The 15,357-nt window shown below is 40.7% G+C and overlaps 2 protein-coding genes across 4 annotated transcripts; one reads left to right on the top strand and one right to left on the bottom strand.

Annotated features, from left to right (window-relative positions):
* The first annotated feature begins 1,263 nt into the window (after window positions 1-1,263).
* Window positions 1,264-7,412, top strand: dffb (DNA fragmentation factor, beta polypeptide (caspase-activated DNase)). Its single transcript, XM_035159413.2, has 7 exons — window positions 1,264-1,444; window positions 3,090-3,216; window positions 3,386-3,571; window positions 4,644-4,723; window positions 4,815-4,988; window positions 5,442-5,542; window positions 6,138-7,412. The coding sequence occupies exons 1-7, from the start codon at window positions 1,322-1,324 to the stop codon at window positions 6,385-6,387; spliced, it is 1,041 nt and encodes a 346-aa protein (XP_035015304.2). The 5' UTR covers window positions 1,264-1,321; the 3' UTR covers window positions 6,388-7,412.
* On the bottom strand, window positions 6,633-13,158 carry c6h1orf174 (chromosome 6 C1orf174 homolog). 3 transcript variants are annotated; one of them, XM_035159414.2, is made up of 4 exons: window positions 12,772-13,158; window positions 10,784-10,855; window positions 9,813-10,199; window positions 6,633-8,205 (listed from the first exon to the last, which is right to left on the bottom strand). In XM_035159414.2, the coding sequence occupies exons 1-4, from the start codon at window positions 12,778-12,780 to the stop codon at window positions 8,065-8,067; spliced, it is 609 nt and encodes a 202-aa protein (XP_035015305.1). In that variant the 5' UTR covers window positions 12,781-13,158; the 3' UTR covers window positions 6,633-8,064. The 3 variants fall into 3 exon arrangements, with proteins under 3 accessions (XP_035015305.1, XP_035015306.1, XP_035015307.1); XM_035159415.2 differs by lacking the exon at window positions 12,772-13,158 and adding an exon at window positions 12,472-12,557; XM_035159416.2 differs by lacking the exon at window positions 12,772-13,158 and adding an exon at window positions 12,280-12,394.
* Window positions 13,159-15,357: the final 2,199 nt, after the last annotated feature.

The raw sequence follows: 15,357 nt of genomic DNA, 5'->3' as shown, positions 1-15,357 counted from the left end.
ATAGTTAAGAATAGTGCAAGTCCTAAGTAGATTGTGATGAGGAAAAAAAAAGCCAGTATTTATTGAATGTGATGGATTCTGTTGTAGAGTCTGACATCAGTGGGAATAAAGGACCTGCGGTAGAGTTCCTTCTCACACTGTGGGTGCAGCAGGCTGCTGCTGCCAAAAGAGCTGCTCAGGGCCTCCACAGTGTCGTGTAGGGGGTGAGAGGTGTTGTCCATGATGGAGTTCAACTTCGCCCACATCCTCCTCTCAACCACTTCCTCAGTGAAATCCAGAGGGCAGTCCAGGAGCTGGCTCTGCTAATCCGCTAGTTCAGTCTTTTTCTGTCCCTCTCAGTGCATCCACACTCCCAGCATACAACGGCGTAAAACACAGCGGAAGCCACCACAGTGTCATAAAAAGTCCTTAACAGTGTCCTGCACAGTCCTCGACTCTGGCCTCTCCTGTAAAGGTCTGTGTTGGTGGAGCAGTCCAGTTTGTTGTTGAAGTGAACACCCAGGTATCTATAACCCCCACGATCTCAATGTCCAAGCCCTGGATGTTCAGGTGGTGATTGACTTCCAGCGAAAGTCAATCACCATCTTCTTTGTCTTGGTGTGAAAGTGATTATGTTCACACCAGTCAGCAAAGTCAGTTATGACTCCTGTGTTGCAAACTACCACATCACACACACAGTCACAAAGCCTCACATACTACAGTCTGTTAGTGAGGCAGTCGATGGTCATTGCAGCCAGGTGGCAGTTCACTCCAGCTCCTTCCAGTTTTCCCCTGAGCAGTGATGGCTGAATTCCAATCCAAACCCAAAACAACTCCGCAGTCCAGTTACTTTGTTTCAAATATTTACTGCAACTTTCTTCCTGTAATACAAAAATACACATCCACTCGAAGACCGTGGATGTGAATATGAGCACGGTCGAAGACAAGTGTGCTCTCCGCTCCGTATCTTCATCAACAACAAATCAAGCTTGTCAGTAAATCATTTTATAAGTATTTTACAAATATTTTACAAATGGCTCCAACATACTTGAAACTCATAGCTGGAAAGAAACAGTAAACCACACATATTTATGGTGAAGCATGAGTTTTCTCTCGTAGCTTTGACCATAAAATTATATGTTGTTTTTTGGCATAATATAATGCAGAAAGTTCAAGCTGTGCAAAAACACATCTGAATGCTGTCTCCATCTCTGTCCACATCAACAGCAATCTAACCAATAGATGATGACAGCCACTAGAGGGCAGTAGCCCACTACCGCTGCATGTGTTCCGTGTGAAGAGGAAGAGGGAGAGGAAGCGGTAGGTACAAAAAGTGACTGACATGTTTGGGCTCTTCAGGAAAAGTAAACCGGTGAAAATACGGAGTTTTAGTGAAAACACAAAGTATGGAGTTGCAGCCAAGGATCTGAAGGAGTTGATGAACAAAGCCTGCAAGACATTACAGGTGAGTCCGTTCGTTTTTAACACCCGCACCGCCCGTTCCTGCTCGGTGGAGATAAGGAGAACAATCCCAAACAACAGGAAACCGGAGTTGTTTGGTTCAGTCTCCACAGAGGGACTCAACATGTTGACAGTCACTGAACATAGGAGTTTATCCGCTGCTCGATAAACACAGACCGGGTTTGTGTTGGTCCAGTTCGGGGGTCCAGTGTGAAGCTTCTCTAAACGGAGGGATCAGAGGATCTTCTGTTATCTGCTCGGTAGAGACGACGTGGATCCACTGCAGACATGTTCACATAATCCTGACACGTCACAGTCCTCTGCACACACGATGAGACTCAACTTTACTAACACACACTACAGGAGCAGGTCAGAGAGGAAGGAAGAGAGTACAACAGAGGAGGAACACACACACACACACACAGGAATACATATACACACACACACACACACACACATACATACATACATATACTCAACTTTACTAACACACACTACAGCAGCACAGGAGCAGGTCAAAGAGGCAGGAAGAGAGTACAACAGAGGAGGAACACACACACACACAGGAATACATATACACACACACACAGGAATACATATACACACACACATACATATACTCAACTTTACTAACACACACTACAGCAGCACAGGAGCAGGTCAAAGAGGCAGGAAGAGAGTACAACAGAGGAGATACACATATACACACACACACACAGAGGAATACATATACACACACACATATACATATATACATGCATACATATATACACACACACACTTATAATATACATAAGGACACACATTCATACACACTTGTATACATACACACACACACACACAGATGTTCATATATACACACATACATACATACATGAATACACACACAGACATATATGCATATATATATATACAAATACAAACACGCACATACATATACAATTGACCAAAATTATAAACCATAGATCAGTGTGCATACATGTACTCACAATGTACAGTTTTCTAAATTCCAGATCAAGTGATAAAACACACATTTACAGCAAAGATCAATTTAAATAAATTAGACCTTTCACATCAAACGTTGCACATGATGATAAAACAAAAGTCCAACATACATTGATAAGTAGCTTATGCATCGTGGAAAGGAGAGTGAGGAGGTGTAACACATGACCGACCTGCCTCAGATCAAATGTTTTGCTGTTATCAAGTGTTTGTCATAGTGACTTTGTTCAATGTGAGCTGGAGGCCAGACACTGTGTGCTTGTCCACTCTCTTTTGAATTAATGAGATAAATAAATCAATTTAATCAGAGGAGACTGCATCACAGGCAACAATTCATCTAAAAAAACAAAACAAGATATGCAGATCATCACTGTCGTCACATGCACAGATTGTATGTAAAAAATCCCACAAGTAGTCAGAAGTTCTCATAAGAATATAGTTGACAGATGTTGAGTGCTTCCCCACATCTGGACAGGCTTGTATCACATGTTTTCTGTAAATAGATACACGTGGGCATTACAGTATTCAAAGTGGTCTTTAAATATATGTATAATACTGGATGTATAAGTTGAAAAGGGAATCGTTATATAAACTGAAATAGCGTCACTCATTGTTATTGTTTGATTATCATGTCTTCCACGTTCCAGGTGCCACTGGTCGATGCTCATGTTTGTTTGTATTCTGATGGGACAGAAGTGACGGAGGAGTTTTTCCCGACTCTACCGGACCACACTGAACTTGTTCTTCTTTCCAGAGAGCAGACGTGGAGCGGGGGTAGGTGAAACATCACAGCGCTCTCAGACACATTAAAAAAATAAAATAAAATAAAAAATCAAGACAAATTCATCAACTGTGTTCTGCAGACCAGACAAACTGTAGCTTTAGAGCCAGGATGATAGTGTTGCTTCTTAAACCTTATAACCCCCGTGCTTTTTGATTTCAGTTGTGTGTGACATCGGCCATTTGCTGAACACAGACCGACACGCAGATGGCCTCATCAAAGCAGCAAAGGACCTGCTGTCTGACGAGCAGTCTCCCAAGAGACGTAAAATCCTGACCGACCTGCTGCAGAACCTGGAGGACAGATCTGAGCTGGAGAGCAGAGAGGAGGATGAAGAGTGGTTCAAAGGTAAGTGATCCCTGCTGCTCAAATACGGCGGCATGTTTCTGCCACAGTGACAAAACAGTATTCACTCAGTTTTAATAACAAGAACACTTGGCAGTTCAAATTGTCCACTTTTACCAGCAGATTCTGAACAAATGACAACACTGTCAGAAAGTTTTAGACCCAGATGCTTTACCTCCCCGAGTTGTTGCCATGTGTAGTTATATTTATACAGTGCAAAATTAGATTTCTAAAGGAAGATTCACCGAACATAAGTGCACAGTAGAACCAGATTACATTGCAGCCATCTCACCAATGTAATTTGGAATGCAATGGTTTCCTCTGTAGGTATAAAAGCTATAAACAAAAATTGTAGTAATAATATGTGGTACAAGCAGACATTAGGGTTATTGCATGCAACTGAATGAAATGACACATATTGGATAAACTTTCACATACTGATAATAGATAAATATAGAAGCTCATGAAAACTAACATTTATGCTCCAAAAGATAGTTTTCATTATGTTGTTTATGAAAACTATTATGGAAATGAGGAAGTGCAGAAATGTGACTAAGCATTTTCATTTAATTATTTTATTTTAAATGATCTTTTATTTAACCTGGAAGGTCCCATTGAGATATAATATCTCATCTAGCAGGGAGTATCTTAGCTACCTGAACAGAATGTCAACAGACCGGATAAGTCTAAAGAGTAAAAAAAAAAAAACTTGATAGTCATCACGTTGGCCATATTTTCTTCTGTTAAATTTTTTCATGACACTGATCGACTCCCAGTTATTATCTGATCTTGTCAGTCTGCTAGTAGAGTCTAAAGGTGTACGACAGTATTCAGTGACACGACCAGTTACTCCTCTGTAGCTACTTGGAATCGTCCATGATTCATGTTATCACATGTAGGACTCGCAGCCCTGAGTGTGTTGGTAACATTATTGTTAAAGTAATTTATTATGTATATTTGACCTCCAAATCATTTTCTAATTAGTACAATGATGCAACTAATGAAACCATGGGAAATGGTTCAATATAAATTTGTCTGCACTTGAGCTTGTTGATAAGTTGGGTTTCATTTTCAGGTGTCGACACTCGATTCAAGACAAAGTCGGCCTACATGAAATTTAACTGTGGAAGCAGGATACGAGGTTACATGAAGGAGGTAGGACTACGAACAATGAATCCTCCTCCAGCAGTGGTCTGGCATAACATCTAACAGCTTGTTTTGGGGGGTTTTCGGTCTCTGTCCTCAGGTGGATGATGCCACCAAAGCCATTCAGAAAGCCCAAGTCAAGGCTGAGTTATTGAAAGCATCAACATGTCTGGCAGAAAAGCTGAAAGCAGCGAGATACAACGGCTGTTACTTTGACAGGACTGGAAAGGAGCCAGATCGCCTCTGCACTCGGGAAGGGTGGTTTACCTGCCAGGTAAGAGAGGACTAAAAACACACAAGTTTATCAGACCTGGATGAACAAACAATCAACAGGAACATGTGACCAAACAGCCAAATGATTTAGAAAAATCTTTTAAATTCCCACTCCTGTTGCTTAAAACCCCCTGAAACTCTTCTTTGTTCCTCAAAAATTACATCTTCCTTCTTCATTTCGTGACTGGGATCTCTGAATATGCTGATATTGCACCGCCCTGCTCCTCGTCCCCCACCCTCACAGCACAACAGGATTGGTTCCTTAAGTTTGTGACATCACAAACTGGTTGTTTGAATCCGTTTTTTGGACTGGCATCTGTTTACAGCAGTGTTACGGTGGAAATACTCAGCCTTAGTGTTGCCTGCTTATTTATGTTAAAATATGTCTTTTATTGTATAAAAGGCACAATGTTGACATGCATAAAAACTGTCCGGCTCTCTGTTGTGTCCTCAGGGATCATTTGACCAGGACGTGTGTCCGTCTCTCCACTCCATCAATCCCTACGGCAGCCGAGAGAGCAGGATCATATTCAGCACGTGGAATCTGGACCACAGGTTGGACACTTTGAGCTCAGTGTAAAGGGCCAAGCTTCCTGCTGGCTGTGGCTGCTGTTTAAGAACATTTAGGATTTCTGCCTTTTTCTACCTGCCTGTTATTAACAGTCAGTCTGTGCCAACTTAATCACATTTCTGTGGAGTGAAATTTGAGCTGCAAACATCCACATAGTAGCTGGCAGCTGGACAACTGAAGTCAATTTTAATTCAGTCACATTATGCGCACACAATATATTATCTTATATGTTAAGTATTAAAGTCTAAATGCACTCATAGCCAAGGTTTTCCTTAACTAAAGTAAAACAATATCTAATTCCTCTTGATTGCATAGGAGAAATTTCTTATAGAATGGAATTAAATGCATTTGACAATTTCTGACAATCTTTTATGTTTGTGTTATATTTGTACGGACAATTGATTTTAGGTATTACAATGTGCTTTTAAATGTGTATTTCATGATGTGCGCAATGACTTAATGTTTAAACTAATCACTGCTCTAATAACACATAAAGCAGCCATGATAGTTAATGACTCCTATCAGTACGTAAGCTGCTTTATGGACACACTTAACATTCCTCCTTCGTCTTGTGCCCAGGATGGAGAAGAAGAGGACGATCATTCCCTCTCTGCTGGAAGCTCTCCAAAATCACAAGACCGCCGACGTCAACCTGACCTACTTCTACCGCCTGCTGTTCACCAGGGAAAACCTGAAGCTGGTTCACATCGTGTGCCACAAGAAAGGAGCTCACAACCTGCGGTGTGACGCCAAGGAGATTTATAGAGGCGCCAGAAACTCAGACAAGGGAAATCAGAGGGCCAAAGGCAGGAAGAGGCGCCTAATGTAAAATACATTGCAAAAGTTGTTTATAATTCATGTTGATGAGCTGTGATGACAGTGTTTATCATTACACTGAAAGTCTGTGAATAATTATCTCAGGTCCATGTAGCAAGGTGACAACAACCACATGGTGACTTTACCTTTTTTTAACCTCATTATCATAATAATCTTCTTTCTGAACCAGTGCACCCTGCAGAGCTCTAACACAGACTGACAGAGGTGAGTTAGACACGAGGAATAATTCCACTTCACTTGAAATCATGAAAAACATTTATTTGATCTTTGTGTTGGCACAATGCATGAACTGATTACAATGACAGCTCACTGTACAATAGAGTGCTGATTTTCTGTCTGAACCCTGTTTTATGTGTCTGAACCCGACCCGACCTCGATGTTATACCTGATTACAGACATATGCCGTGTTAAAGAATCAAGATGACAGCCCAGCCAACATGAACCGACCTGACCCAAACATAATTTGTCAGAACCCGTCGGTGGATCCACACTCTACTGTACAAGGCATTCGCTAAGTCAAAAAGATTGCATAGAAGAATATGAAAAGCATTTTTGCATAAATAGGGCTGTAAAAATATATATACATTTTCTTGGGCAGTCAGAACAATCAGCTATATACAAAATTTATAAACAGACAACTCTTTACTGTAAACCTCTAATTTAAAGGACTACATGGCATTTTCAAGGTGCAGTTTCAGTTATGATACAAAACTGATGACTTTGTATCAGAAACCTCAAACATTTTAAATCATGTTTTTCTTTTAAACATTTCATACGTAATTTTGTTATTTATACAAATATGAACCAAACAGAAACCATGTCAGTTTAAATTATTAGCTGCATTGACTGATACAATTGTCTTAATAAGCTGCCACAAATTACTGAGCACATGAAGATGAATTAAGGACGATCATGAGACACTTGGTGAACAATGAGTTTTCTGCAGAAAACTACTCATGTAACATTCAATGTCAAAAGTGAATATATGATATTAAATGATGTAATTTTGAAACTGTACTTTTACGTGTGTTTCTTCTTTCCTCATCACATTCATACAGTGTGAAATCAGCATGATATCTTTTCCTGTGACTTTTGCATTTCTTATTTTATACCTTGTCATTTGTAGATTTGTGAGTAAAATGTGGTCTTTTTAAGTCAGCACTGTATTTTGTTTCTCAAAGTTAATCTAAAACAAAATGGTCTTCTTAAATTACATTGTGCGGACAGATTTATATAAATAAAAGGCTGTCAATACACCCTCCAGGTAAAGTCCCGATACAACTGAACCAGGGGTGGTGGGAGCCCAAATTGAGCAATAAGTGGAACAAGTGCTACTCTGTTGTGCTGTTTATTGGGCTGAAAATTAAATGTTCAGGAATCAGCCCAAATGTTCTGGTTAGAAAACAACTTGGCATTTCTTGTGCATGTGGACGGACATTTCCAAATTTACCATCAAGTGCCCTGAAACTGTTGGAGTCAGAATTACCAGTGAACACTGGTTGTGTGATGTTTAACTTTTTGAGCTGCTACGCATCACTATAGCACATGGTGACGGAAGTAGGCTGGGGCTGAATCCTCCCATATTAAGTTTCATTTGGCGTCTTTTTCTTAAGTGCTGAGAGGTTTAATGTCCCTCGTCAGACATCACTTCATTCAGTCAGCAGTGCTGTTACTCATCACTAAATGCTTCCTCTGTCTTCCTGCTGCAGTCCACCTCCTCTTCATCACTGTCCTCTCTGGCATAGTAATGTCGCCTCCTGTGCTTCCTCTGGACGGAGGCAGAAGTGGCTGACGATACTTCAGGAAAGTCCTGTAGAAAAAGGTCAATTTTGGAGTTAATTCAGTATAATAATAAAAAAAAAATCAAACTTCAGATTTAATGCAGAGGAGATAGTCCACATTAAAATACGTAATGAATCAAATTAACATATTTCAAGTATAGGTATAATTAAACAAAAATACTATATTCATCGACAGCATGAATGTAGTTAAATATAGTATATGTCCTTTCTTCAGCTTCGCCAAGGAGATTATCTTTTCATTGCCGTTTGTCTGTTTTTCTGTCTGTCAGCAGAATACCCCAAAACTACTAAACTTAGTGGAACGGTGGGGTATGAGCCAAAGAAGAACCCAATAACTTTTAGTCCAGATTGGATCAAAAGGGCCGATCCAGGATATTTTTCCACTTTTTTTTTTACATTGCAAGATAGTGCATTATCCTTGGTGGAGAGATACACTCTGCATGTCCTTCTACTTCACAGCATAGTTTGGTCCCTGAATTAGGGAATCTCTTTTATTACTGCTACAGAAGGAGTTATGTTAAACTGATATTTTTTTTCCTCTTTTAACTGAAGAAAGCTAAAGTAAATACATCCTCCCAGAAGTACAGAACTGATCTGTGCATACACGCCAGCCCCGTTGAAAACATTCTACATTAGGCCATGTGTCTTATTTTGAACACAAATGAGATCAGAGGTATTTTAATTCATTCATGCACATGCACTTTCAATTATAAAAAAAAAAAATGTATTGACTTTATTCTAAGGTGTACCAAATGCAGATCATAACAAATCCAACCAGTGTTGGCTTTGGCTTTTATAAAAAAGTAAAATGTCAGTTTACTGATGCATTACATGGTCTTCAATTCTGCACTACTAGTGCAGTGCCCGTTCTAAACATGTTTGGCCTGTGGCCTTGCTTGTTCCAGTTTCTTTTCTGAAACTGTAAGGGACCTGCAGTAACTGAGCTGCTGCAGGACTCAGTCCACAGAATCCTGAAGCTGCACCACCACTGCTGCACAAAGTTAGTCCCAGCAGCCACTAGTCACCTGTTTGCTTTAAAAACGTTTAATATTGAATGTATACGTGTCCCAAAATTCAACACTGCACTTCCTTGGGCCCTTAACAATACACATGCAAAGTGTGAAGCAGATAAGATGAATGGTCCTCGAGATATGTGTTCCACATTCAGACAAATAGACAGAGATTACTGGAATTATTCAATAGATTAGAAGATAACCACATGTGTTTTGTAGTTTTTTTTCAAAAGGTGATTTCAGCTCATCTTGAAATTTACAGTGCTTCTTAAAATGTGCCTAAAAGTGTTAATACAACAGCAGTTGACAAAATAATCTCACGGTCATCTTATACACTGGTTCTGGAGCTTTTGGTCATATCAGAAAGACCTCGTCATCTGACTGAGCATCAGCTAATATCTGAATGTCAGCAAAGCATGTGTGGTAACAAAATTAAATCAAACTGTAGAAGATTTACTACAGATGTGAGTGCTAGTTTGTATCTTTGTCAGATACTTCTACACTGGTTGTCAGTGGGAACGGCTTCTAGTAAAAAACGATTTCAAGCAACAACCATTTCAGCTGCAGGCTGTCCCAGTCACTGAGGTAAACAAATGCCTCACCTGTACAATATCCAGGTTTCCAAAGAACTGCTCTACAGGCAGAATCTGGTTGCTGTCGTCATCTGGGAAGATGTCTTTGCCAGTTTCTTCATAATCCATCTCCTCGTGCTCCTGTTTCTCCTGGGCGCTGTTCAGTCTGCAGCTTTCCACATCCAGCCCCGTCTTCAGCTCATTCTCTTTGCCCTCCTGTCCCTCCTGATGCTCAGCGTCACCTCCTGGTGACGCTGAGCATCTCCTCCTGCCAGGGGACTGGTGGCACTCACAGCTGATGCTAGAGTGACTACTCAGGGTGCCGACTGCTTTGCTGTGACCACTGACTGAGGAACTGCTCGCTGTTGCAGAGTGTGTCTTTGAGCTTTTCCTACATCTCCTCCTGGTAGCAGATACCTGTGACATAAAGATAGGATGAGGCTATGTACTCTACTCTCGTCATTTTCAGACATGAGTGTCCTGAAACTTGGGTCTGGACATTTTCTGGAGTTTGTCTTTTACATATGAATAAGGCAGCAGGAGGTCTTCCAGGTCCAACTTCTTCACAACAACAGGAAAATGTCCAAAATGCTAAGGCGAGTAGAACATATTTGTATTCTTTTTTTTTTTTGTTTTGTGTCCATCTCGTGTTGGAAACATAAACACGCCCACTGGCTCATTGTGAATTTTTACATTTTACTAGGAGGCTGGCAGGTAAAGTTCTGAAAATGTTTTCCCAAACAACTGACTTGGACATTTGTGTTCTCACATACAGCCCCTAGCAGTTGCTAAGTATAGCAAGTTAGAATGATCCAATTCAGGAAAAGACATCAGACATTGATTATTATTATTATTATTATTATTATTATACACACTTTAAAGAAAGACGTAATTTAACTTGAGATATTCTAATTAAGAAACTGCGGCACATGACTGCTGTCTTCACATGCTCTTTGTTAAGGCTGTTCACTCCTGTATAGATGGAACTATGTGACACAAACCTTCCCACGGCTTTTGACCTCAGAGCTGCTCTTCCTCTTTCTGGACTTCAAGCTGCCATGTTGACCCGGCATCTGCAAAACAACATAATGTGGTTTGTTTTAATCCAAAGAAGCAATGCTTATATCAAACACTTTATGAAAACAACTGTATATAATGAAGGGAGGCATTTAGATTAGTGAGGCATTTAGATTGACTGATATCACTTTCCACACAGGCCTGTAAAAGAGAGCGTGCACATCCATTTACTGCACATTTGGTTCTGTGACCCAGCTTTAAGAGCATCAACATGTTGGAAGTATTTTACTGCAGTGTACCAACTCCGGCAAACACATGAACACGGCCTGTGTACACATGGAGAGTATGAGTACTTCCAAGTGGCTGCCTCAGATAATCATAGTCATGTAGTTTGAGTTAAGCATACTATTGATGTCATGCATGGCTTTAGTCAGCCGTGATGCTCCCAGGAAAATAAAGTGAAGAGATGAAGGGACATATAAATCTTCACTTTTTTTTAAAAAGCAGAGAGAAATATGTGTCGGATAAAGATGAATCAGTGATTTATTGCTGCCTAAAGTCATGGCGGCTCAGTGAGCGACGTGCTGTGGAGCATGACTGAACACATGGACGCTCGCATGCAAACCTTGATCATAAAATTCCCCATCAAGGAGTGTTGATGATAAGGCTTCCCTATCAGCAAGATGATCATTTTGTTTCCTTCTAAAAGCAAGTGTTTTTAACGACTGTTTTTCCAATATGTTTGATGATTTTATTTCCCATTTAGACAAACTCCTGCAGAACACTGCAGCGTATGGCTCTGGATCAGGAGGAAAGACCCCAACTGGGCCCCACACTCTGATCAGCCTTCATTAGCCGAGGATGTCTTGTGATTAAAAGGCCAAAACACCACATGACCAAAGGAGCCCAGCTGACGATAGGTCCCTGACATACGCTGGTGGACACTCATATCCGCAGGTGATCCCTGATATCTGTTGGTGGTTGGAAACTTTACATCAAGCTAGTAAGGAATACCTTCACACACACAAGGGATATTCACCATCTTGTCCTCTGTTCTACACAATACATAAATATAATGACTGAGACACAGTGAGGAGAATTTACACATTATTGATCTACCTCAGATTTGTAGAATGTGTTGAGTTTAAAAACCACAACCTTCACTCAGGAGCAACAGTTAGTCTTTAAACTTAACAGAAATAATAATGTGACCTTTATCGTGATAATTATCAATGTCGACTGATATGAACACTTGTGTCTTGTTATCATTTTGGGTCATATCCTCCACACATGAACCTGTCAACCAGTCAGCCTCAGTCTCTCCAGCCAGAAACAACAGCTTATTTTGCCTTGGACACAAACTTTAAATGGCCACACTGAATATATTACTATTATTAATGATAATGACAACAACAATAATGCATTGAATCCAATCTCGGGAATCTTTCCTCTGCCAACAACGCCCTTACAATCTGCTGACCAAACTCCTTCCACAAATAGGCAATTTTACGTCACTTTACTCATTAGCCATAACTCAAAACCTCCATTAACCACTGAACTTTATTCCCTTTACACGTCTCAGTAACCCCTCTCAGGCATTCTCCTGTTGAGCCGAATTGAAGTTAATAAAATAAAGTTCGAACTTAATTTGTTAAGAGAATATCATATGTACCGCAAGGTTGCCGAGCGTTTAGAAATCAAAATTCCCTACAACGTTTCGTCACATACGCCATGGCGGCAAGAGGCGTCTGAAGCATAAACAAGTAGGAGTCACGTGGAGCGAGAATTAGCCTCCAAGTGCGTGTGTGGCTACACCGACGCTAAGCTGTTATCTCCCAGGAGCTAGCTAAACTGTCCGATAATCAACTCACACAGGTCAACTAAATACAAGCTAAGAAGGCCAACGAGAGAGCAACAAGCTAACAGCAACTCCTGATTAGCAGGGTCTCAGTTAGCTCGGCTAAACACTCACCTCGTGCATCGTCCGCCCAGGGTTTCCTTCGGGTTTTCTACCAACTCGATATTAAAGGCTCCAGCTCCTCGTTCGGTATTAGTTGAGATTAGCAGCGGTGTTTAGCTAACGCTACACGGCTGTGTGGCGCAGCTACCTCTGCGCCGTGTGTGTGTGTGTGTGAGTCAGTGGAGCCGCCTCACTGTTTCGTGTTTCCTGCTGCTGAGGTTCAGTTGGGGGTCAGTTCGTTCCCACTCCTCCGCACCTTAAACACTGGATTGAGGGCCTGTCCCAGTTCCTGTCCCAGTTCCTCTCCCTGGGCTCTCACCATGGACTGTGTATGAAGAAGACCCTAACCCTAAATAAGAGGAGCCCTTTGCTGGGAGTGTTTCCTCCAAACGAGAAGCCACAGGGGGTAGACAATCTCCCCCTAGGAATTAGGGCACCACTCACTACGTCATCAGCAGTCTACCCACATTATTACAGTGACAAACAATATCAACTACACTGTGTATTTGATATTGTTTGTCACTGTAATAATGTTGGTTGTTAACAGTTGTTAGTTGATATCTGACAACTGCAGGACAGACAGGACAGATAGATCTATTGATCAATAAACAGTCAATCAGTATGTTTACATTGGTTATTTCAATGTAAAGCTGGTCCTGTCCATAGAAACTTCTTCCCCCGCACTGAAAACCTTTTGACACAAGCAGGTAACTTCAGATACGGGACACAGGAGTAACGAATCGTTACTCTCACTCAGACTGTTCACGTGTTTGTATTGAAAGCGTGAATAGTGATTTTCCTGAAACACTTGTCACAGCGATTCAATGACATTTTCATTTGCTGCTGGATTAAATTGAGGCTGCGTTCGGAAAGTCCAAATAATCACCTTTCCTAACCACTATTCCTTGACCCCGATGGATAACGTCAGGAGGTCAAGGAAAGATGTGAAGGAGGAGAGGTAAGGAGTTAGGAAAGGAGAACCACCGTGTGGGACATGGGATGACACTACCCCTTCATGACCACATGCAAAACGAAGGGGTATGGCCAAGTGGTAGGGCTGAGGGGTGAATGGGACTAATGCTGTACTACTGGGATTTGTTTAAACCAGGACACAGTGGAGTGGGGGTGGCCATTATGTTTGGGAAGGTTGACCTTTGGCTTTAAAGGTCTGTCTTTTAAGTGTCTAAGATTTAGGTGAAAGGGATTAATTGAATATAAAATAATCCTTGTGATGTTTTCGCTTGTGTGTAATAAACTAAATTGTATGAAATGTGGTTTTCTTTACCCTAGAATGGGCCTTTATATTTTAATACTTTATATTTACATTGGGAGCGGGTCCTCTCTACAGAGGCCGCCATGTTTTTTTTTTACAGTAGTCCAAACTGGACAAACTAAACACCTTTTGAGTTTTTATGAGAACTGAAGGCTACCACAGGTTCTCTTTCATGTTTGGAAGGGGAGGGTGAGCTGAGGGGTATTCAGCTGCAACATGCAACTTCACCACTAGATGTCACTAAATTATACACACTGAACCTTTAATTTTGGCACCAGTTTCCTCTTGTGTTTTCATGTTGATTTTATATGTTAAAAAAATAAAATGAAACTATCGGACAGTTTAGCTAGCTCCTGGGAGATGACAGCTTAGCGTCGGTGTAGCCACACACATGCACTTGGAGGCTAATTCTCGCTCCACGTGACTCCTACTTGTTTATGCTTCATACGCCTCTTGCCGCCATGGCGTATGTGATGAAACTTTGTAGGGAATTTTGATTTCTAAACGCTCGGGAACCTTGCGGTAAAAACATCTCACTTTGTATTTAATTTATTATTTTACCTGAACATTTTTACTTTATCAATTAGCTAGAACAATTTTCTCATTTAATAATTTAACTTTGTACATTCAATCTTATAGCAAGCCAAAAGACGTCATGATGACGCTGTGATTACGTCCAGGACTAGGCCAGATCACAGCCCACATATGGGCTATGATCTGGCCTAGTAGTCCTAGACATCTTTGAAAGACTTCACAACGTCATTCATGACATCTTTTGGCTTACTTGGGAGGCAGCTAAACGCTAGCTAGCCGACGAGCTGGCAGCTCGCTTGCTTACACCAATTTCATGAAAACATCGCCAATCAGCATTAAAACTTCAAAATAAAAGAATATTTATGCCTCCACTGAATCTTTTATCAAAAACAGCTTGTAAATCTGTGCAAATTGTATTTCCAGTGTTAAACATGTGCCGGTCATATTTAGGATAAGAGCTGACCAGACTACTCTGAGCCTGATGTAATTAGTCATTACATGACTTGATCTGGCCCCTATTGGTCTCTCACTGGTTGGTCAGTCATTGGTGTTTGCTGGGAAAAGTTCCATGAATTAATTTTTTTATTCTTTGAACTTTGACAAGAGACAATACGTTAACTAAACAAAACAAGGAGGACAAGAACGGTGAGCAGAGTTTGTGTGTGTGTTGTTTTCTATTTTCAAACTCTATTAATATTATTATTATTGTATTCTCATATAATAATACTATTAATAATAACAATGATATTAATGATAACAAGGCTTTTGTAAAATATAGTATCATATAAGTA

This window comes from Hippoglossus stenolepis, chromosome 6 (assembly GCF_022539355.2).
Source record: "Hippoglossus stenolepis isolate QCI-W04-F060 chromosome 6, HSTE1.2, whole genome shotgun sequence".
Lineage (NCBI taxonomy): Eukaryota > Metazoa > Chordata > Actinopteri > Pleuronectiformes > Pleuronectidae > Hippoglossus > Hippoglossus stenolepis.
Note: the sequence above shows the minus strand (reverse complement) of the source record. Positions and strands in the feature narration are given on the sequence as shown.